This window comes from Conger conger, chromosome 10, assembly GCF_963514075.1.
Source record: "Conger conger chromosome 10, fConCon1.1, whole genome shotgun sequence".
Lineage (NCBI taxonomy): Eukaryota > Metazoa > Chordata > Actinopteri > Anguilliformes > Congridae > Conger > Conger conger.
The window spans coordinates 24452698-24476019 of record NC_083769.1 but is presented as its reverse complement, the minus strand read 5'-3'; the positions used below and the strand labels follow the sequence as shown (position 1 = coordinate 24476019).

Here is a 23322-nt window from a genome sequence, read left to right as displayed (position 1 = left end):
CTCTTGTCATTCTCACTCAAAAAAGTATTATGAATATTCTGTATTGCGATTTCTTTGCACCATATACAGTACAGAAACAATAGCCCCCCCCCCAAAAAAAAACAGTGGCTGTTTTGCGTTACCAATGTCCTCCACAGATCTTTGAGTCAGCATGCTTCACTTACTTCTTAGTCTACTTAGGCCTACACCGCTCTACAAGGAATGATTTGAGATTTTAATATGCAGGCCTACTGTATGTAATACTTCACCCAAATTGCCATGTTAATATTGTAGGCCTTCATAATGTTGCAGACCATGCAAGCAAGTTCAATAAACATCTGATTGCTGTACAGGGTAAAGTATTGTTGACAGCAGGGCCTTTTGGGTCACATAGGCTGCCCACAGGCAGACTGAAAATGGGCAGTTGGTAAGTGATGGTTTCACTACTCAATAACAAATCTTATTTCCAAAATGCACAATGCTTTTAACCATGATGATATAGTGACATCTTATCTTAACTGTCTTCCTTCCACATATACTCTCAAAAAGGCTGTGTTAATATCCAACACACTTTTTGTTTTACTACTTTTGTGTTACTTGGAACACATTTTGAGTAAAAACAACTGTTAAAAATATACAATTTATGTGTTTCAAATTGAGACTCTTTAACACAGACTGTGTTAAAAGTAACACAAAATGTGTTGTCCTGAACTAGTCCTAAAGGTATGTTGAGTAGTGACACATTATGTGGTTTCTTAACACTTTTTTTTGAGAGTGTACAGGAAAAAGTATATGCCAGAGTTTGAAACTGGCAACATCAATGCATATAAAGTCCCCAGAAAGTAAGATACCCTCTTGATCCAGAAATAATTAACAAAATGAAACAGCCACTTTAACAATACTTCAATTTTAGATGTTCCCATTTATTGTTTACACATTGTAGCATGGCATATTCATTCAGAATATTGATCAGAATTTTCTTTGAGATTAAGGATGTTCTTCAGGATGCCACATAGGAAAGAGCAGTCAGCACCTGTTTGTAGTTACTGATCTCTGTGCAGAGATGATAACCCGAACTGTTACAATGCTGACACTACTGATAATTCAGTCAGTATGGGCTGTGGTATGGAGGGTGTATGAAATATTCAGGAATGAAACACATATATGGGTATATTAATACACATACATACAAACCAGTGATATGGGTACAAGACAGAATAACATGGGTAAATATTCCGCACACCACATTAGTAATTCCCAAATAACCAATAATTTATTTTAAAATACAACACAACCTACATTTACATACACACAGTAAGTGCATGGTATTTCCAGTATATTTAGGTAATAGCTGGACGTGCGTAATAGTCATTAGAAAAATGTGGTTTTGTGATACATATTTGAAAGATTCAAAAAATCTCACAGAGTGTGTATGTGTGAGACAAGGGAAAAACTGAAGAGTTTGACAGTGGCATGACATTCGGAGAAAGAGGCAGTCGTGATGAATCTACATAGCTTGCCAATCTTTTTTGCGAGGTAGAGAAACACGATCTATCGCAGATGCGGTGGGGGGAGGGGGGTGGGTGCTCCCAGACCGATTCACCCTGTTCCTGGAACGAGGATTCCTGGAGGCTGCTGCAATCCCCTGACCCCCTACGCTGGACAGCCTTCGGCGCCAGCCACACAAAGAGTGGGCCATCTGGGCAGACTGCAGGGGAAGAGCTTTTCGCTTGTTTTTGAAAAATATATACATTTGGTTCAAAACACTGTATCGGAGGTACGTACAAGTCTGCTTCTGGTATTTTTCTGTTGTCTTGTGTGTTTACAGTATACTTATGTATTGTACGTTGCCTCATGGCCAAGCCACCCTCACAGAAGAGACATTAATCTCTGGTAAAATGGTAAATGGTTTCCTGGTAAAATAAAAGGGTTGTAAAAATAAATACAAATATTTTTTAATCATGTCTTCATACAATGCAGATGAGCACAACCTCATTTGGTTCATCTTCTTCCCCTCTGTAATATAGTTAAGTGCTGTGCTTGCCTGTCCAAGCTTGTCTTTTATTTTCAAAAAAGGAATGAAGATCAGCAGATAAAGAAAATAAAAATGATGTGATTGTATTGAATGCATAAAGATAAAATGTGTTCCCCAATTCATATTTCAAGACTTCAAGACTCTGTGCTTGCTTGTTACCACTAAAAAGAGTTAAATGAAAAACACATGTCTTGTTTTATTGGAATTGTTTTACTTTTAATGAAAGCAAACATAAAACATGATTTGAGACCATAAGAAAGTAATGCACATACATTTGCCTTTAATAAAACAGTGCATTCCCTCTTAGATAACATTCATTACAATGCTTATAATTTCCATCAACATAATGGCATGGAATGTTAAATACACTTTTAGTGTAAATTCAGTTTTCTGGGCTCACCAAGAAAGAAATAGTACGTCATGGTAGGAAAGTGCACATAAAACAGGGACCCACTCAGCTACACTCAATAAACAATGTAACAATATAAGACTAGGCATAACTCTATAACTGTACAGTCCATCACTCACACCTGACAGGTATAAGGAGCTGGGCTGTAAATGATAGTCAACATCACCTGGCTGCTCAAAAGAACATGGCCTTGTCTGACACTTCCATGTTTTTGTATATTTAAAATGTTTCTTGTTTTAATGCTGATACAAGGATAGTTCCGTTTTTGGAGTTCCAAAATGGTTAAGTGGCATGCCGACATACCATTCAAGGACAGCTAGCCACTTTTCAAGATGGATTGTCAAAATATAGACGGTGAAAGTGATATGCTGATTTTATTTTCCCAGGAAATAGGCATTGCAGGAACCAATTTCAGTCCTTTCAATTTTTTGTGGCTTTGAAGCGTTTTTCTTAGAGTGGGCTGCAGAATTATTGGCACCCTTAATAAAAATGGAGAAAAAAGGCTGCATATAATAAACAGCATGGATAATGATCAATATTTCATGTCCAAACTGTCAAACCCCTCAAATATACAAAAAGGCGGAAATGTCTGAGAGGCAAAGGAAACGCATGTAGTCTCACCAGGTGCTACAGGAACAGGGTTAATTAAATGTTTTCTTGTTTATCTGACTCAAAAAGATTAGTTTAACTGCTCCTTCAACAGAAAGAAACTGCAAATGTCCGCCAATAGTGCGGCTCTATACAATCGCTATCAATCTGTGTAGGCGCACTTATGTATCTTGTGACGGCATATAGGTGAGAGACTACGGGGTGCAGGTATCCCATGTTATCTATGTCTGTTAGGACTCTAAACTGCTATGTGTGCAGTGGTTCAAGTCCGGAGAGTGCAGGTTAATACAATGTGCAATGCAGAAATAGAATGTGGAGAGGTGTAATATGAATGGTTATATGCAAATCACCCTCTATATACCCAGGGTTTAAAGAAAAACAAGAAATCACCAAATAAAGAGTCACAAGACGGCCGCAACAAGCAGTTCCTGCTGATCTCTGTTTGTATAACAAGCCTGGTTAACCTTTGTAGCACAGCTGGCTGCTGACTCACTGGTGACTGTGGTTTATTTCTAAATGATATTTCAAGATCTTTCTTAAGTACCCAGTGTACCACACCACCAATGACACCAAACTGTTTCCCACAACACTATCTAAAGACATCACTTTATGTGGAAAACCCATGAGCTATACAGTACTATTTCAACTTAACTGTTCTGTGAGCCTTCCACTGAGGTGGCAGAATTGTGCAGAGGCAGCGCAATAATGGGAGCAATAGTCCTTCATCAAACCTGACTGACCCTGTGTCAACATGGTAAACACAGTTCCTTTTGGGGGTCTGCAGAGAGGCACAAAAATTATTGGCACCCCTAACAATAGAATCAAGCTAATTTCACAAAAAGTGTGCCATTCCATCACTTCCTGTTTCAATAGAAAAATGAGGTAAGAAGCATGCAAAATCCCTTTGTCAACCATCAGCATGGGAAAAGCCCAAGAACTGTCAATTCAGAAGACACAGATGGTAATTGACATTACATTTCATTTAACAGATGCCGCTATCAAAAGCCATGTACAAAAACCGTGCATATCAAGGTCATACAGCAAACAACCGAACACACCAGATAAGATCAAATTCATATAGGATTGATTATAAGGCTATAAACATATGTCCAGTACACAAGATAGATAGGCCAAGTCTTTAACTACAATACATACCAAACAAACTACAATTTGAAAAGCTACAGTAGCAAGAAATACAAATTTAAAGTAAAAATGGGATAAAGGGGGCAAAGATAGACAGGTGAAAAACAAGTGACAATAGTATGTTGTATGAGAGTATGTTGCCTCTCCCCAGATGGACTGGTCCAGAGCCCAGGAGAGTTCAACTGTAGGCACATCTGTACATTTGTACAAAATACCGCAGTGGTGTCTTCAGTGTTATACTAGGTAACACTGTCATGTTAGCATTTCATCAATGTTTCACACTAGAATATAAATATTTTACACCTGAAATGATTTGCCAGGTCTAATGTATATAATCATATTTTTCAGAGTATATTTGGCAACCCTTCCTTTTACAGTCCCGTAAGCACTAACTATTTACCAGGTAAATATGTGAATAGAACAACACATAATTGGGGAATTACCACTGGTTAAACTAAAACTACCTCTTCTATTACATACAGTATCAATTCAAGTAATTATCTTGTAATTATCAAGGTTTAGCATGTTTAATTATGTGAATTATGTGCTTCCTTTGGAAGCTGATTCCAAGAAAGTTTTTTCCCCCAGTGGTAATTACTCAATTATGATTTTATGTTATTTAAACCACCTATGTGCTATTTACCTGACTAAGCAGCCTCTCAAATTTGGCAAGGAATATCATTCATACTGAGCAGTACGTGAGATTATTTTCATGGAAACGAAAACTTCCATATTGGGTAGCTTAGAAACAGAACACATACTCTACTGTTAAGGTTGTTTTGCAATAACCAATGTAATTGTGTGTTTGTGTTTGTACAGTTTCTTTGATAAGTTGTTTGCTTGAAGGCACTTGTTCTCAAAAATCCAATGAAACACATAAGACCACCACCAAATGCTGTAAAGACCAATTTGGTTTCCCTGGTGATAAGTCAGCATGCAGTCCAAGGCCACAGATCTGAACCGTGATCATTTCTGTATGCACTCAAGCAGGGAATTTTACACCACGGGCTGAGCTGCTATGGAGATGCCTGGGCATATTTTTGGCCATGAGCTCTCAGTACCAAGAAGTGCTGGCATTATTATTTATCTGCTAGGCAGATGAGCTGCACTAACATAGCTCAGACATGTTGTACTAACATAGCTTAAACAGGCTAACCTACAATACTGTATATTTACTGTATATTTACTATGTGATTGAAACTGTGTTATTTGGCTATAGTACCTTGCTGAAGTCCCACTCAGGAAGGGACTAATGTGGTTGTAGTTACAACATACTGTAGATTCCATGGAGCCAGTAGACACTCAACTCTGTATTTTTAATGTTGAAAGTTTCCTACATCCTAAGAAAGGTGTGTTGCCAAGTTAAGAGATTTAATATGCAAATCAGAATGTTTTGAGAAGACAGAAGGTAGTTGAATGTCCGGTTTGTCTACTATTAGATACTATTAGAGTTGAATACTATTATTGTATCTGTGAGGACAAAGCCAAAGACATGCTCTTGCTCTTCTCCTACATGCCTCAGGCCTCAAATCCTGAGGTCAACTGCTTAAAAAACTGTATATAACCACCTTCAAAATAATAGCAGGACGTTGGATATGAAAACTCATTTATATTAACAGTGGACATACATTTTCTATTTACAAAACAATAAACAAATGCTTGGCTATTCACTTGGCATTCATGTCTCAGTCGCATATAGAATCACAAAAAATAATGGTTGCTTTTTCTTTCCATGTTCCAGCCACATGGTATTCTGGTACTTGCAGTTTTTTTAACCATTCATTAGCCAATACAACAGAAAATCTCAAATCAGTATCAATCAAACGTAGTACAAATAAAATGTATTTCTTTTTTCTTTCTTTTAACTGTAAATAAGATCATATACTTTGCAACAGCTTACGATGAATTACAATAAATTAACATTAAACATTAAACATGTAACCTATTATGTTGCAACACAATGTTTCGCTGGCCTGCGTTTCTTTTTTCATTTATTTTTCTTGGCAAGGCACTACCAGCCTGATAGTCAGCCAATCTGCTCATACACGTTTTAATTGGACAAGTTTAAACATAATGTAGATGTATGATTATTCACTTACGTGCTCTATGAGAGCTCATTTAAAGCTGAACATTTTACTGTGAACAGCTGCTTTAACTGGTCAATGAAGTCCTGGGTAGCAAAAAAAGCAGTACTACTGGCCTAAGACAAGGTGCTTCCGGAGGTGCCCCCCTCTCCCGCCCTCCTGCGTTTCTGAAAAACGATTGCCAGCAAAACGTTTCATCTGGGAAGCAGGGGAAACGCAGCAGGTGATTGTTTCCCAAGGAGAGAAGGAAAGTCTCCTGATGTCCTGCTCCCACACCTCCAGTGTGTGCCCATGGTGGGTAATCGAGCCCGAGGGCAGATCCCATTACGCAATTAGCAATCCACACGCATACCAGCTGGAAAAGCATCCTGGGAACTCCAGCTCCAGCACTGGCTCGTTCTTGTACCTCTGACTCACTGCTGGTGTGGTAATCAGCAGTCAGAGGGGTGTCAGGGTGAGTGCGTTGAGCAGCTCGACAGAAAGCGAGCACAGTTGTCCCTGACAATCTGAGGTAGAGCTGACCGCAGTTGCACTGTAGCTGGCCTGAAATTAGAATTTCAAACTGACTGCACAAATGTACGCCCCTAGCTTTCAATGCCAATTTGTTCCTAGATAGTGCAAGAAGAAAAATGATTTCTCAGACATGACCTCTTAAGAACATTGAACTCGTTGGCATGTTCATGAAACCAGTTTGAGACGACTTTTGCTTTGTCACATGGTGCATTGGAAGTAACCATTAGAAGATAGGTGAATGAAGGGATGCACGTGGTCAACAATAATACGGACCACTGCCTGGACTGTTGACACAAGGCAGGTTGGGTCCATTGATTCATGCTGTTGGCGCCAAATTCTGATCCTGACCTCTCCAGAAATCGAGATTCATCAGACCAGGCTACATTTTTCCAGTCTTCAACTGTCCAGTTTTGGTGACCCTGGGCCCACTGCAGCCTCAGCTTTCTGTTCTTGGATGACAGAAGTGGAACCCGACATGGTCTTCTGCTGTTGTAGCCCATTTGCCTCAAGGTTTGATATGTTGCGCATTCTGAGGTTTTATGCATTGCACTGCTGCCACACGATTGGTTGATCAGATAATCGCATGCATAAGTAGGTGTAATAGATAAAGTAGGTGTAATAATAAAGTGCTCAGTGAGTGTATGTATTCCAGGAAGTCTAATGTAATGTATCCTAACCTGAATTTCTGACTTTTATACTACGTATTATTTACATACTAATTGAATTTCTCATTTTGGTTGTGGTAATATATCCAGAATAGATGTGCTGCAGCATGATAATCTCTATGAAATCGTAGCTTCTACTCAAATTCAAATATAATGATATGCAGGGGCAATATACGTCCCTGAAATGTGTACATTCTACTGTTGCTTGGAGATGTTTCCTGTCTAGTGTGTGTATGTCTGTGGTTGTTCCCATCCATTAGGGACTGAAAAAACTATTGGCTGCTGAGACAAGTGGTTCCTGACAGGGCCCTGGACAGTGACACTGCCTTGTTGCCATGGTAAAATGGTTGAGCCACACGAGTCCTTGTCTCAGGGTGACTCAAGGACACCACGTCAGTGTCAGTAACGCTGCACCCCACTTTTTAAATAAAGGATTAAAAAACTAAATTATTAGATTATCTCCCTGAAATAGATCTCCAGAAATAGTATTTTGATAGCTCTCCCCTCTGCAGAGAGAGACTGCAGAGTGTGTGATCAGAGTGGGTTCTCTATCATTTGCTGCAAACAGTGGTGTGCTTGCCATCTGATTCATGGGTGATACAGCGTTTCGCCCCACTGAGCGATCACGGCAGGCATAGGCTGCTTTCCATATGTCAATCCATGGTGTGGCACGACAAACATGTGGGCTACACCAGTTTTAGCTGTAATCTGTAAATGAATGAAAGTAACAAATCCTCTTACACAAATTAAAGTTGCCATGGACAGAGGGTGGGATTTTTAAGAATAAAGACCTGTTTGATACAGTGGGGTGCAAAAATGTGGCCACCTCTAGTTTAAACGTCTGTTACAATGAATCTGTATGTGATCAAAATGGTACTGAGACCTTTCTGCAAATGTTTTAAAGCGACATTGCTATTTTTTGATTATAAATTATAAAAGGCCCTGTGCAAAAGTTTGGGAACCCTATTGGATTATTCTTGCCTGAGGAGGAGTTACAAACATTTGCACAGGGCCTTTTTCCTTTTTTAATTATTTTGAAACCGTAAACAATTACAATAAAAAGTAAACTTGCTTTAAAATTTGAAGAAATCTGTCATGTTTAACGTTACGATTTAGAGGTCAGGTTTGCTTCGTAATAAACCCAAATACTATCCCAGTACCGTAAACCTAAAGGTGAGTGTATTTTGATGAATGTTTGTAAATGAAAGTATGGTCAGCAGGCCTAATTGTTCTAAGAAATACAACAAAACACAAAACACACTCAAAAACATATCATATCATCAAAAGATTACACTCATTATTTTCAATTTACTGCTAAATTAAACACAAATTGATATGTCCAATAAAAAGATTAAATCAGATTGGAAAACTTTGTATAGATTCATTAAAACTCACATAATACATAATATCTACATACACACATTTTTGCATTTGTTTGTATATGATTCAGTAAATTTCAAGAAAAATGTTTCTCATGAATTATACACCCAATATTATTATACATACTGATTTGAGTTTCAATTGGACTCTGCCAAATCTGTACTGGGTGAATTAAAGAAGGGCTGGGCCCAGCTAATTTGCAAAATATATAGTAATATAATATAGTAATATAGTAATTCCATATTTTAATATCTACCTAGCATCCACACTCAGGTACACAGCTCCAGCTCTGTGACAGTAGATATATAAGAAGGCCTGGATATCTCTATCTATTGCAGGCGCCCGCAGGTAATGTTTCCCTGGTGACTGTTTACGTAGTGGTGAGTGGGCGGGGCCAAAGAGGAAAGGAATGAAAGTCTTAACATTTCATTTGATTTCACGTCTCCTGCTGTAAAGCTGGAGCATTGAGCTGTATAGTACGGCCCAGTGGGCTGGAGCAGGGTGTCACAGATGCAGGTCCTGCCCGTGGAATTCAGGGGAATTTCAGGCCCGCCCACAGGGGCCTCTCTCCTCCGTGGTGCAGCTCATTGTGAAACAAAATGGCTCTGCTCTCCAGGATTCCAGGGTAGTTTGTTGCCTCACAGAGGCTGAAATGCGACCTCTGTGTTTCAGGCCAGGGCAGCCCTACCATGCCACTCAGTGTATTCCACCCCAAAAAGACTGATTTTCAACATCTGGCCACCCATCTATTAGACCTGCGACCTTGATGAATCACCAATGAGTGTGCTTTGAGAGCTACATTTACATACAGTAAATGTTTGATGCACTTACATCGCACAAGGAAGGAAGGAGAGCCAAAAGCAGCAGAACCTCCATTTTGTGCCGTTTCTGTGTGCTCTAGTTGACCCCGTCATGTTCCCACTCCCCTCCTCAGCCATTCATCATCTCTCTTTTCATCCCTCCGTCCATTGACTGACCAAACCCATTGTTCTCCTCCCTTTCCCTCATCTCCCAATATCCTTATTTTGCACTATGGTGTTTGTCTGCCCTCTCTCTCTCTCTCCCTCTCGATCTCTCTATCTCTCTATCTTTATCTCTCTATTGTGCCCCACCTCTTTGTGCACTTGTAGTTCTTGGTATTAATTACCCTGCCTCACATGATCCAATTGTCTGCCTGTGCCTGTGCCTCTCCTTCCCTGGCCGTAATATCATTTTCTCTGAACTGGCTGCTGATGTGACAGAGGGCCATCTGTTTACTCCAACCCCATTCTGTGTTTTCCAGGGCTGCGGAATCAAGAGGAGGAGGAGGGGAGAACAGCCAGTACGCTGCGGGGGGAAGGGAGCCGCTCAAAAAATGGAATTGCGATTCCGGGCGTCTTTTTTCCTGGAAAGAGGGAAAGGCTGTGGGATCCAATCTGGCACGCGCCCTGGACGTTTTATTTTTTGGCTTCCCCCACACCCTCAAGAGCATGTGCACTCCCTCATCTCCATCCATACATACAGAGAAAACCCCACAATGGCACGATGGATCAAGTCCCCGAATCTGGATCTAGTGGATACGCATTGGTAATGAACATTTCCCTCAGTCCCAAGCAAGACAAATGGGGAAAAGGCAACCATACTGTATGCGTGTGATTCCCTGCTGTAGCTGTATCTCTTATCTTTCTGAGATAAGATCAGAAATGGCAAAGATGAAAGGAACAGGGTATCAATAGTAACATACCACCTGATGTTACTGTTAAATTGTGACTTCATGAATGGGTCTTATCCAGCATATTCATTGTTTAACCTCTCACATCAATAAAAGCATGAATATTCCTTTAAATAAATTGCATAAAAATTGTTTAATAAATTTCATATCTAATCTAGTTTACAGCTGAAATCCCACTCAGGAAGGGACTAAAATGAATTATACCGAGTGAATGTATTTGCACAGATCCATCTATAATAAGAACTGAGAAAGCAACAGCACTCAGCTCTTTGTGCAGGGGTGCACCATGGGACTGGATCAGACCCTGGCTGTCCCAGTGCTGGTGGTGGCCTGGAGTCCCACAGGACAAGGCGTCAATGGCTACAGCGTCACTAGGGGACAGAGGTGGTGTGTCTGTGCTGCCCAAGCTTCATCTGCAATGCCGGTGAACCCAAGCAACTGGGGCACCATCAACAGAAGGCAGCTAAGAACCCATTCAGGCCTCTGCAGTCCGCTCCCTTTAGACATTAGGCAGGGATATCTTTGGGAAGGGATCCAAAAGCAATCTCACCAAATTTCTGAATGGAACTGTGAATTGCAACAGACATGAAATTTGTGAACAAACACATTAATTCAGGCCGTGATTCTTATGCTGAATTCAAAATATTTGTACTGGTTGGATTACATGTTAATAACCATGTTTTTCACCTTGTGGTTGAAGTACAGTATATTTGATGTTCAATATTTCAGATGCACGTTGCAAGAGCTTTCAGATGCAAGAGCTGTTTCAGATAAAGAAAAGTTAAAACGATTTATACATTCGGCGAAGAAACGTTGGTTTTATTGGGTTATTATATTGTCATTGGTTTTGGTTACGGTAAGGTTACCACCTTTTTTTATTTCCAGTATGGCTATGCTTTATAACAGTGAAAAATGAAGGCAGCCAGTGGCTCCCTTGTGCTGGATTTTCAGTAAACAGGCAGCAGTCACTAAGTACTTCCATGTGTTTTGCCCTAAACAAAGACATTTGTTACAGTGAAGAAAATGTCTCTTTTTTTGCCTCTGCACAGTTTTGGCTATACATTTGCTCATTTTTTTAACCTAGGTTCTGAGAACACATAGTTTTGCTTGATCCCTGCTTTGCATACATGAAAAATTATTTAAACATAAGGATACCAATGAAGAAGCTTCCATATGTCAGTAATTTGACTTTGTTAAATAAATTCATAGCACAGACAGGTATTGTTCAGTGAAATAATTTCGCTTAATTGAAATGGCCATACTTTTATACTAAATGTAAATTAGTGCAGGCAGTTGAACAATGACTCAATAACATGCATACCTTCAACAGCATGTTTTCATGGTGAATTTATAAAGAACTGTCATTTTGACAAATCAATATATATATGCTGTACTCTTAACTCATTTTAAAAAGTGGCAATGAAAATGGTACAATAAGGGTGCATTAATTAACATTTGTTAATGCAGTAATCAGCATTAATGAACTGTTACATATTATACATACACTCACCGAGCACTTTATTAGGAACATTTTTACTTTATTACACCTTCTTATTCATGCAATTATCTAATCAGCCAATTGTGTGGCAGCAGTGCAATGCATACAATCATGTAGTTATAGGTTTTAAATAATGTTCATATCAACCATCAGAATGGGGAAAAATGTGATCTTCGTGACTTTCATCATGGAATGATTGTTGGTGGTAAAATAAAATGAAAAATAAAAAATAAAATAAAATAAAATAAAAAATCCAGTGAGCAGCAGTTCTGCAGACAGAAACGCCTTGTTAATGAGAGACAGTCAGAGTCAGAGGAGAATGGCCAGTAACGCAGTAATGCAGTAATGCAGTAACCACACATTATAACAGTGGTATGCAGAAGAGCATCTCTGAACACACAACGCATCATAACTTCAAGTGGATAGGTAACAGCAGTAGAAGTCTAAAAAATAAGTGGAGATGGAGATCAGTGGTCCATGGTCTTTGTGTAGATGTTCCTTCATCTTATTAGATGCATGTACATTTCCATACTTGTTATACAGCGTAAAACAGTTCAATAATGTTGACTATTTATTTATCTCATTTTAATTAATGTACCTCACTGTAAAATACTACCAATAAAAGTATAGAAATTGTGAGGTAACCTTAAATGAAAATGGGCATAATGGGCAGGTTCCCAGAGCCAGGATCTAGAATTACTGTGAAAATGAAAATCTGATTGAGAAACAATTTTTTTTACAAATACATCTCTGAATTTTACATGGAAATAAGTACAGAAAATAAAAAACAGCCATTTTGACTGGGACACAGTTCCATTCGTAAGGGATGGTTTGTATGCACCAAGTATGTTTTTGTTTTCACCAATTACCCGCATACCCTAATTACCAATATACACATTTACATTCATAGTTTAGACAAGTACATCATTTTATATATGGATACAAGAGCTTAAGATGCCATTCATTTCCCTGTACAAATAGTACAATAATAAATGTTATATCATATTTATGATTGTACTAATTTGCTAATTAACAACAGAAGGTGATGTCAAATTTAGAAATAGATATTGATCTCCTTGCCCACCCTTGAATAGGGTGTTGCATTTTAATGCCATCCTGGAGTCATCTTTGCTTTGTTGTCTAGATTCTACTGGGTCCCCTAAAATAATCCAAACCCCTTAAGTTGGTGACACTCAAGGTAGGCAAGTAGTGAGGCATTACTAATTGATAATTAAATGTTTCATGCGTTCTTCACGAGGTCACAGCCTTCAGTGTGGAGGAAGCAGCCCCAATACAAATCTATTAGCTTCATGGTCTGTCTATGACACAGCAGGGGTCTGTGTAACAGATTGGCCCTTTGAAAATCCAGAGGAAAAACATTTATAAGAAGAATACCACGTTACTGTGCTTATAGGAATCCCTTGCCCTTATTTGTCTGTGTGAACCAAAGATTTTAAATACTAAATGAGTTTTGGCTAATAATATCAGTTTTGTCCAACATCGGGAATCATGGGAATGTATTATATTTTCATTGTGTTTACATATTTAGCTACAAGACAAGGAGGTCAAAGTCACTGTTCAATCAAAAAACAATTTAATTAATTGAAACATTATTTTGTTACTGTCCACATCCACATACATCATTCTTTTGTATTTTCTTTCTCTTGCATTAACAAAAATGCTTAAAATTCTAAGTTCTTAATATGGAATAGTAGTTGTTTTGTATGTATTTTTTTTTATGTTCATGTTTTGATTCGCCTATTAGGCAGGCGCTTTTCCATTTCCTCGTGTTGGTATACGACGTATATGGACGTATGGTGGACGAAGAACAGAATCATGTACTAGACCCTCCTGCCACCTGGTGGTGCCTCTACATAACTGACAACACTAGGTCCCCGAGTGATGGATGAGCAGTTGATATTTTCAATTGGCTGAAAGCGTTTGCTTCCACGCCCTTCCCTAGTTCGCTGTCAATCAGAATATTCGTCTGTCTTCCTGGTTCCAGCGTTGGGCAAGACGCAGGTATTGGTGAGTGTTGTGCTGATCCTATCGTTTTCTGGGCAGTGTTGATGCATGAGCTATGGAGGGTTATCTGGAATATATCAACGAGATGCTTTAGCGAAAAAGGGTAATTTGAAAACAGTGTTTCATGTTACGTCGCCGAGGCTGCAGCATTAGGCGGATTTCATCGCAGTTGACCAAAAAAAAAACCTGTGCATAATACAATAGGTTTACAGATCACATAACAACAGCGAGCAGTATTTGTTAGGTACATTATCTTAGCTTGTCCATCCCAAGGCCTAGTGATGAAAGCATCTAGAATGCTCCTAGTATAGCTAGCTAATGCCATCGTTCAAGTTACTATATGCTTGACAAAGACTAGCCACAACATTGAGATCGAATTGATATAACGGAATCGTAAACATTGAGCCAACGTTATTCGCTTGTCGGTCACAGTTTTACCGTAACATTAGAGTCTTTTTAGGTGGTTGTCAAGTGATGCTGTTCATGTTCAGTGTGTGCGCATGTAGACTTTAGGCTCGTTCACGTGGGCTGGAAAAGGTAACATTGGTGTGTTAGCTCGTTAAAATACAACCGACAACCTCATTGTATGGAGTCAGACTATGAACATCACATGACACTCATGAACTCGGTATTGCTTTTGCTTCAACAGAACTCGGTATCAAATCAATTTCATTTGAATAGCTCTGCTGTCACAGAGACGCTTCATAGAGGATCAGAAAAAGCAAAAAAACAAAAACAAAAAAACAACAACAACCGGAAACCCCCAAATAGCAGGCATAGTGGGGGGAAAAAAACCCTCAAACTGGCGAGAATCGGCAGGAACTCAATCACGGGTTCGATCTCAAAGCTTCCAACTTTGACCCTCTGCGGTAACTGAATTTCCTCTTTGTGTTTGGCACAGTGATATAATCAAGGCAATTTCCCTGGTGTATACCTAATGCTCTGCTATCTTTCGTGAACCCTCTTGTCAGTCATATTAGCTTGTGCCTTTTTGCTAATTTATTCCCCGAACTGCACTGACCACATTTAGTTCAATGATTGGAATCAGCTAATGAACAACTTCAGGCTATACAAAATGGGCTGAGAGAACATTCTGAGGTAACAGAATCCATAAATTACTGTCATAACCTCACTGTAAATCTTTACAGCCACACTGCTATGTACTAGTCTTCCAAGCTACTATTTAAAACAAATCTAAATGTATCCTGTAGAATTACATATCACCCTTAACTAGCATAAAAACAACTGTGGAACCAAAAAAAACGCCTGGGAGAAACGTTTATTTATCCACCTCAACCATACTGTATGTGACACTGTGCTCTCCTGTTCTCTCTATCTCTATCTCTCCCTCTCCCTCTCCCTCTCCCTCTCCCCCTCTCTCTGTCATACATGCATTCCCCCCGCACACACACAGCTTTCGCAGTGATTAGCTGAAGGAGAGAGACCATGTGCAGGTCACATGAGTGCTGAGGATGAGGCGTAAACAGTTGGGAGGAAACCTGAGGAGCGGACTGGTGGCTAAGCGCTCCTTTCGAGTGGGGGCCGAGGTTCACCGCTGCAGCTAAGACCCTCGCCGGGGAGCCCCCCCGCCCCCCTCCTGACCCGCGCACTCGACAGACATGAACAGCACCACCCAGTCCCCAACCGTCGATGGGGACGCTGCGGTCAGCTATGTGCTGGTGCCCTTCCTCCTTATCACCATCATAGGGATTGTTGCTGCTGTGGTAGGCAAAGGGAGGGAGGGAGGGAGGGAGGGGACTGTAAATAGGCCCTAAAGTTTATTACAGTGGACCTTCAAGTTCTTTGCAAGCATGCAAACACATATAGAAACACATAAGCATACATAGGCACACGTGTATATACACTCACACGTAGCTCAGTGAGTTATGCATAGTAATGTTAATATTTGAAGAAATGCAACATTTAATAGATATACCTTTGTTTAGCTTCATTTAGTTAGTAACTGTGACCTGTAACAGCTACAATACTTTGCCATACACTGTAGTTCTACACAATACAAATAGCAGTGTTCACTTGTTTGTGGATTTCATTTGCATATTACTATCACTAGGCTGAAGTGACAAGCGCAGGCTTAAGATTCATACTTTTTAAATGTTGTAAGCATGCATTAACATTTAAACATTAGGTTTCATTAAGTTCACTATAGCTATCCATAAAATATTTCCTGTGCATTTTTTAAATGTCCCTCTCACTGTAAGAGTATCATTCACTTTATACTGATTGCAATAGTTTAAGGCCTGCCTGTTTTAAACATCCATTATTTCCTGTTTTAGGTGATGTACGTGCGTAAGAAGAGAAGGTGAGTCAGCTTTCAGCAGTGTAAATAGAGTCCTTTGTATGAATTCAATGGGAAGATATACTTCCTATCAAAAGGTTCCTTTACTGGAGGTTGTGACAGTGTTGCTAAGGTGAATTATCTGATCTTTGCCAGTAGTACCAGGGATCCAAATGTGAATGAATATTGTATTGGCTTAAATTTTAACAAATGTTTACAACAGAAGTATTTCACATTTTGGTTGGTAACATGCTTAGTTCATAATTCCCATGGATATGCAGAAGTGTTTTCAGATTTGACTAGCATCTAAAAAAGTTTAATTATGTAAACATAAAAGTAAACTGCTTCATTATGGGAACTTCATTTACACCTGACACGTGGGCAGGGTTGCACTTTAGAAATGGCAGATGTATAAAGTCAGAAATTAATGCACATATTCAGGGGGCCAAGCAATTTTAAGGGAAATCACTTTTGTTGCTGATTATTCTTTGTTATTCTGTTTGCAAAACTCACAAAATGTGGCTTCACTTAGGTTTTCAATCTCATGAAATGCTGCACTAATGTGCATGAGATTTATAGCTATTATTTTTGCTATTGATCCTGCAAATTGTATTTTTTCTATGTCGATAGGTCACATGATTTGGCTGATATGTTGGATCATGTTGTGATTTAAATACAGTCTAATGCTGTTCACAAAGCAATATGTTATGTCATGCAATAGGCTGATTCTTATGCTTAAACATATTTTTATTTAATAAGATAAACATGTGATACAAAAAGGACATATATAGGTCAGAACTTTACCATGCCCTCATCTTACTCCTAAATGAGCAGTTTGCAGTAACGTTAAACATCAGTTTCTTAACACTCATCACGTCCAAAAACAGTATTGTTTACTTAGTGGTGCAATCGAACATTTTACTTAAAATGTCACTGGCTCCAATACTGCCGTGGAACATGTTAAATTATAATTATACATGAAGAATGGGTTTAGAATATACTATATACATTTAATGTTTATAATATGAGTTTAAAGGACTTTAGTGTTGCGACGCACCGCACAGTCCACGTTTACGTATGAAAATCCTGTCTTATTAGTGCTGACTGTGGGGCCCTAGCACAACTGGCCACAGCATTGCTCAGAGAGGGGTGGTTTCACTTGGAATATTCCCTCCCTCCGTGCTCAATAGCACCTCCTCTGGTCAGTAGAGCGTCTGCAATCAGCCTGCAGCAGTTGCACAGTCCTCTTACCGAGCTGTTAGGCTCAGTGTGTGGATTTCAGAGCGGCTGGCTGCCTTCTGAAACGGCCAGGCCACGTGGCAGCAGTGGGATGGGTCTACAGTCATTGAAATTGTTTGAGGAAAACTAGTCTCGGAAGCTCCAAGTGAGAAGCGTCCATGGTAACATGGCTGCGCTGCTGTGTTTCAGAATGGACCGGCTGCGGCACCAGCTCCTCCCGGTCTACACCTATGACCCGTCTGAGGAGCTGAGCGAGGCTGAGCAGGAGATGTTGTGGAGGGAAGAGGACACCAAGGTAGCCTTAAACTACATTCTCTCAGCGTCTCACCCTAACCCTATCCTAACCCTAACCCTAACCCAAACCAAACCCTCACCCTCACCCTAACCCTAACCCTATCCTCACCCTCACCCTAACCCTAACCCTAACCTGTTTTAGCTACACCCTCCCGTCTACTTGATGGAGCTCTATCTGCAGCTCCACAACATTGTAGTTTATCAATCCGATTTCTCTCTGTGCTGAAAACCCCACGCCCACTAGACCCATCTTTATGCAATGACTATTTTAAGAGCAACCTTCAAGTACAATTTAGTACTTGAAACACCTGACCAGATATTGGTTAACGTGTACATCTGCAACTCAAAGTAAACAAATCACTCCATTATACAATCTATACTTTCCAGTTGTATGATTTTATCTTGCATGTGAAAACATTGGGTCAAATCAAGAAGATTTTCTGTCTTGTTCACCTCTGACTTTAGAGTTGTGTTGTGGCTATCTCAGATGTACACCTGTAGTGTAATGGTAGTACTTAATTAATGCACAGTACCACGTGTGAACACTACAGCCTCATTCTGTCTCTTTGCTCTCTGTGGGGCAACTATAGCACCACCTAGCGGTAACAATGTGCAGAGCAGTCGTGAAGTTGGCTGTAGGGGCATTGTGTGGAAATCTTCACCGTGAGACATTGCCCAAAGGGTTTTTTTGAAACACAAAATGGCTTTATTGGAGTTGCATACTTACCATTCATTCTTGAAGTTGCCTGGCAACAAGAACATTTCTTAGGAGTGTTTGAGTCGGTGGAGTGGGGCCAGAAACCGGATAGTGGCAGCTTTCTCACGGATGACTCAATTCAATTAACCCAGGGCATCCGAGAACAGATATGGCTTTGAGCCTACAGCACAAAATCCTGCAGCTAACTGGGCTAGTTCTTCTGTCTCTCCAGGCAAATAACCTTATCAACATTTCACAGTTCAACATGGTTTTTGAAAGGAGTCCACTTCTTGAAACTGGTACACATTTTGATAGTTATGTTCATGTGATGCAGGGGAATATTAATTAGATCCTCACTTATATTGATGCCTGTTGTCTGGAGTCATACGGTCTCTCGGAATCTCAAGATTGTGTTTCGGTTTCATTGGTTAAAATCAGGGCAACATGGGTTTCTGGAGTGTACATGTTAGCATATTTAAAATGTATAATGGCAACACCCTCTCCCCTCTTTCCATACTGCTGTCAATGTGTTAGATCTGTTAAGGCACAGCAGGAGCACTGTAGCGCACAACAACTGCAGTTCACATCACAAACACTAGATGGCACAACAGTGCAGGCGGTCACAAGAACAAAAATAATGGCTGTTTTTTTAAGGGAATTTGGCTACGCCCCAGGGTGCTTGTCTGGAAGGATGCATCTCATCCTGCCTCAGGTGCACTTGAGCATGGCCGTGCTTGCTGATTCTAGTGCGGTTTTCTCGCCTGCTGTGTCTGCCCATACCGTGCGGAACAGAGCAGGGTGGGCAGAAACAGCTTGAACACTCGCCCACTTCGCTGGGAATCACTGATCTCTGATCAGTGGCCTCCTATATGAGAAGGCAGGTGGCTGCCTGTGCGCAGCCTCCTTCCCTGATCTGAGATCAGCAGCAATGGCAGAGGCAGTGGTTTGGAATGCAGTCCTCGTCCCTCCCACCAGCATACATATCAAACCTGCTTCTGATGTCAGCTTCAAAGGTTCAAGCATGTGGTGTCGGTTGCCATGGTGCTGCCATGAAAAAGGAAGCCCACTTGAGTGACAGGTTTTGATATGCTAACGTATAGTTTTTTCTGTAATTGACAGCTGCAAAAAGAAAGCTCCGGAACATCAGATAACCTGAAATGAAATCTAGTATAAAATGAGAGTAGACAAAAGTTCTTTACTTCTATCACCTTAGCAGTCATTTCTCTTATGGGTGCAAATAAGCACAAACCACACGTCAGAGTTATCACAAGGATGCTCAAGAGAACACGGTGAACCCTTTTGATGAGGCTCTGGCCCAAGAATATAGCATAATGGGCTGCAAATGCTGTATTTTTTCCACGTATTACTGTTTTAGATCAGTACAGAGGCTAGTTACTCTGGTCGTGGAGTGGCTGACATATTTCTAGTTTTAGCTGCAGCAGAACACTAAATTACATTATTAAACCAATTGTTAGTCTTTCCACAATCTTGTATATGAAAGAAAATCTAACAGCCGATCTCTGCTAAATGTGTCAAATCAAGGACGCCATTTCATTAAGAATTCAGTCAAATTAATTAATGAAGAGCTCTGCTGGAATGAAAGCTGCTGTGCATGGAATACAGTAAAGATCATGGTTTGGAAGTTACTGGAAAACATGCTGGATTTCGACAGTCCAGCAACACCTTTACCCCCATGTGGAAAAGGTTTTGCTGTACAACAGGGTCTGATGGGGTTTGTTCTCACCTTAACATCAGTGACTGAACACCTGAGTAACCTGTGTTAACCTGTGTTAACTGAATTCCGCTGTCTGTAGGACCACAGGGTCTGCTGAGTTCTGTGCTGAGTAACACCAGAAGCCAGCAGACCCTGTGGCTGTCCAGGACCAGCGTTTGAGAATGTAAGCCTGCAGAGGTTAACCTGCGACTCTTCTCCAATTCCCCGTCAGGTGGTACAGGGTTGGGCAAGGGCATACCAGCACCGACGCCCCCTACTGATGAAAGATGTTCACGCCTGAGGTTGTGGCCGAGGCCCTTGGCCTACGTGAATGGACAAAGAAGTGGACAATAAAGGTGAGGACTATGTCAGTCCGACACAAGGGTGACCTGACCTGCCATTGAGCAGTCGCTTGCCACATGGTCTGAATCCAGAAAAGGTCTCCTCTTCATCTCGCTACCTTGCTTGTGTGTCTCAAAGTCCCAATGGTTCCTTCTCTGTGGGTCAGCTGATTACAGTGTGACCTGTTGGATGCACACCATTGTCCCCTGCCCAAAACTGCAGCTGTGTTTTTGACAACTTGTCTCGTCCCATCACCTATAAAGCTGAGCCTACATCTGCAACTGCTGTGGAATATGGAAAATGTACCCTGGCCAAAGGTAGACTTTACCTATGATCTATTTAAGAATTTATTTAAATATAGTTTCTCTGTGAATATTTTGGATGAGCGATATGATCTTTTGGAATCGAGGGAGTGCTGTCCGTATTAACAAGCAACGACCTGACTGTGGCCTCGATGCTAGTATTTAGTTAGCCCTGAATCAGAAGTGAAGTTTGCTGTGACCTCCTGTTTTTAATGTTGATGAGCATTACCTAAAGATGTGCAGGAAAGGCCACTGTAAAGGGCAGCCATTTTATGGCCATCAGACTACCTGCCTTCCCAGAACTGACATGTATCTGTCCAATTCCCTTGTTTGAGGATGTATCAATAACCTGCAGGACTTGCACTGTGTTTCTATGGCCTCTCGTGTTTGAGATGTAACATTTCATTCAACTTAAGGAAAGTCTCTTGTTTGCCTTTCTCCAGGCACACACACATAAACACACACAAATGACAGGATTAACAGGCGACTGAATTAAAATGAACACTTTGGTTATTGGAAACCAATACCTGTCTCAAAAGAAATACGATGGCTCCACATTTCCTGCAAAGGCAAAGCAGGCAAAGTACTGTTCTTTCACTGAGACACTTCACAGCTTAGTCTAGGGGGTTTGCCGCTTCATGGTATTCACGTTTATGGCTGGAGAAAGAGCAGAGACTGATGCTGTGACCGGTGGTTTAAAATAAACTCCTAACCCCTAACACTGGATAACTCCTGCCCTCGCCATGGCCCGCGCCCACGTGCGCGGAGGGGGCCGTGACTACCGGCCTCAAAAATGCCCCTGCATGCTCAGTACACCGGCACGAGGATGGTCCTGCTTTCAAGTGATTGTATCAATTTAGAGAAATGCCATCTCACTGACTGTGCCGACCGCTCAGGAAATGTCTTCTGTGTGCTCCTTCAAAAACACGCTTCCATTCAATGATTCATCTGAATGAAAACATCCCCCTCCCCCACCCCTCTATGGCTTGTCCACTGTATCGGTGAATGTAATGTCCTGAAAATGTGTATGAAACGCTCACGTTTCAGACAGCGATGTCGCTAGGACACTGTGACCTAGATCAGCATGTGTATCTGTTCAAAGGTTCGAATGTCAAGCTTATGTTTTGGTAGCCACTGGCAACCCAGCAGATGCTGAATAATTCAATGTTCTTTCAGTATTGTACATGAAGGATTGTCAGGAACACTTGGTGGATTCGTTGGGTGTGAACCATAATTTTACGATCTCACCAAAAGCCATTGATAATAAATTTAAGAAAAAACTAGCTACAACTCTTATGTTCTGCACTCTTTTGAAACAAATTGTTTGGGTTCTATGATGATACGGGAGTGGTGTTGTTTTATGACTGTGTGCCCTGACATTGCAAATAAAAAATGTAAATAATAGCCTACTTAAAGTGCAGAGTGCATTACTTGAATCTTTTTTTACATCATTATGTGATGTCAAAAGTATGGTCTGTCATTAAAACTTAAATAAACCTATATGAAACTATATACATGGTCTGATTTTGTTTTCAACGTAAGCTGATTTTAACCCCCAATTTTAGGCGACCAAAGGTAATTGGACAATTGGCAGCTCAAATGTTTCTTCATCATTCACCCAATATGGATGTAAAAACCCTCAAATAAAAATCTGCAGTTTAACAACACAGTGATTGTTTTATTTCAACTGTTTGCTGGAGTATAGAACGAAAACAATATAAAATCTGCCACTGTCCAAATACTTAAGGACTGCACTGTAAATGTAGCTATGCCGGTTGCAATTGGACTGAACAGACATGCTTGGGGAGATTCTGTTCTTGGATAAATGTGGAAATGCGGCACGGTAACCTATACAGTATTTCTTATAGTTACAAGATTGACCCATTAAATCAATAGGCCTTTAAATGCCATTTGTACACAAGGTATCAGAACTATTGTGTACTTGTATGTTTAAATAATGTTCATTAATCCAATTTTTAGGTAACGCTTGGATTTTATGTTTGATAAACCGCCCTGCTATAGGCCTACCACATGGGTTGGCTGTACGACATACAGGTTATTTGTGCAACTGTAAATTAATCTTGTGATTATGCCTGTTTACATGCAATGCAAACCTTTATCAAGTTAGTATATGATCAACTGATGTGCTGTAATAATACAAAATTATAAAATGAACAGATCACAGTCGGTAAACACATCAATTAAACAATTTATTCAATCAATGCAAATGAGAACTCAGGAACAGAAATACGAAACATCACATCTTTTGCAACGTCTGACCAGAAGTTTTAGAAACTCCCAAGCCTTCCCAACCAACTGGTTTCCAGCTCCCTGGTCCATCCATCCAGCCTTGCCTCCAGCAAGAAAGGAAGGCAGCGCCAAGCAGA

At 40.4% G+C, this 23322-nt stretch overlaps 1 protein-coding gene and 1 long non-coding RNA gene across 5 annotated transcripts; both read left to right on the top strand.

Moving 5' to 3' along the window:
• The first annotated feature begins 1622 nt into the window (after nt 1-1622).
• LOC133139409 (uncharacterized) lies at nt 1623-12016 on the top strand. 2 transcript variants are annotated; one of them, XR_009709815.1, is made up of 4 exons: nt 1623-1756; nt 7129-7282; nt 7698-7775; nt 10100-12016. It is a non-coding gene; the product is annotated as an uncharacterized LOC133139409 (long non-coding RNA). The 2 variants fall into 2 exon arrangements; XR_009709814.1 differs by lacking the exon at nt 7698-7775 and having other exon boundaries at nt 10100-11986.
• A 1858-nt stretch (nt 12017-13874) lies between these two features.
• On the top strand, nt 13875-22445 carry smim29 (small integral membrane protein 29). Of its 3 annotated transcripts, none has more exons than XM_061258020.1 (5): nt 13875-14048; nt 15466-15775; nt 16346-16371; nt 17776-17881; nt 20524-22445. In XM_061258020.1, the coding sequence occupies exons 2-5, from the start codon at nt 15671-15673 to the stop codon at nt 20590-20592; spliced, it is 306 nt and encodes a 101-aa protein (XP_061114004.1). In that variant the 5' UTR covers nt 13875-14048; nt 15466-15670; the 3' UTR covers nt 20593-22445. The 3 variants fall into 3 exon arrangements, with proteins under 3 accessions (XP_061114004.1, XP_061114002.1, XP_061114003.1); XM_061258018.1 differs by having other exon boundaries at nt 13875-14054; XM_061258019.1 differs by lacking the exon at nt 13875-14048 and adding an exon at nt 14063-14154.
• Nucleotides 22446-23322: the final 877 nt, after the last annotated feature.

Coding starts and splice junctions, on each gene's coding strand:
- smim29 (XM_061258020.1), top strand. CDS start 15,671: ATGAACAGCACCACCCAGTCCCCAACCGTCGATGGGGACGCTGCGGTC. Junction 15,776..16,345: donor TAGGGATTGTTGCTGCTGTG/GTAGGCAAAGGG, acceptor TTCCTGTTTTAG/GTGATGTACGTGCGTAAGAA. Junction 17,882..20,523: donor GGAGGGAAGAGGACACCAAG/GTAGCCTTAAAC, acceptor ATTCCCCGTCAG/GTGGTACAGGGTTGGGCAAG.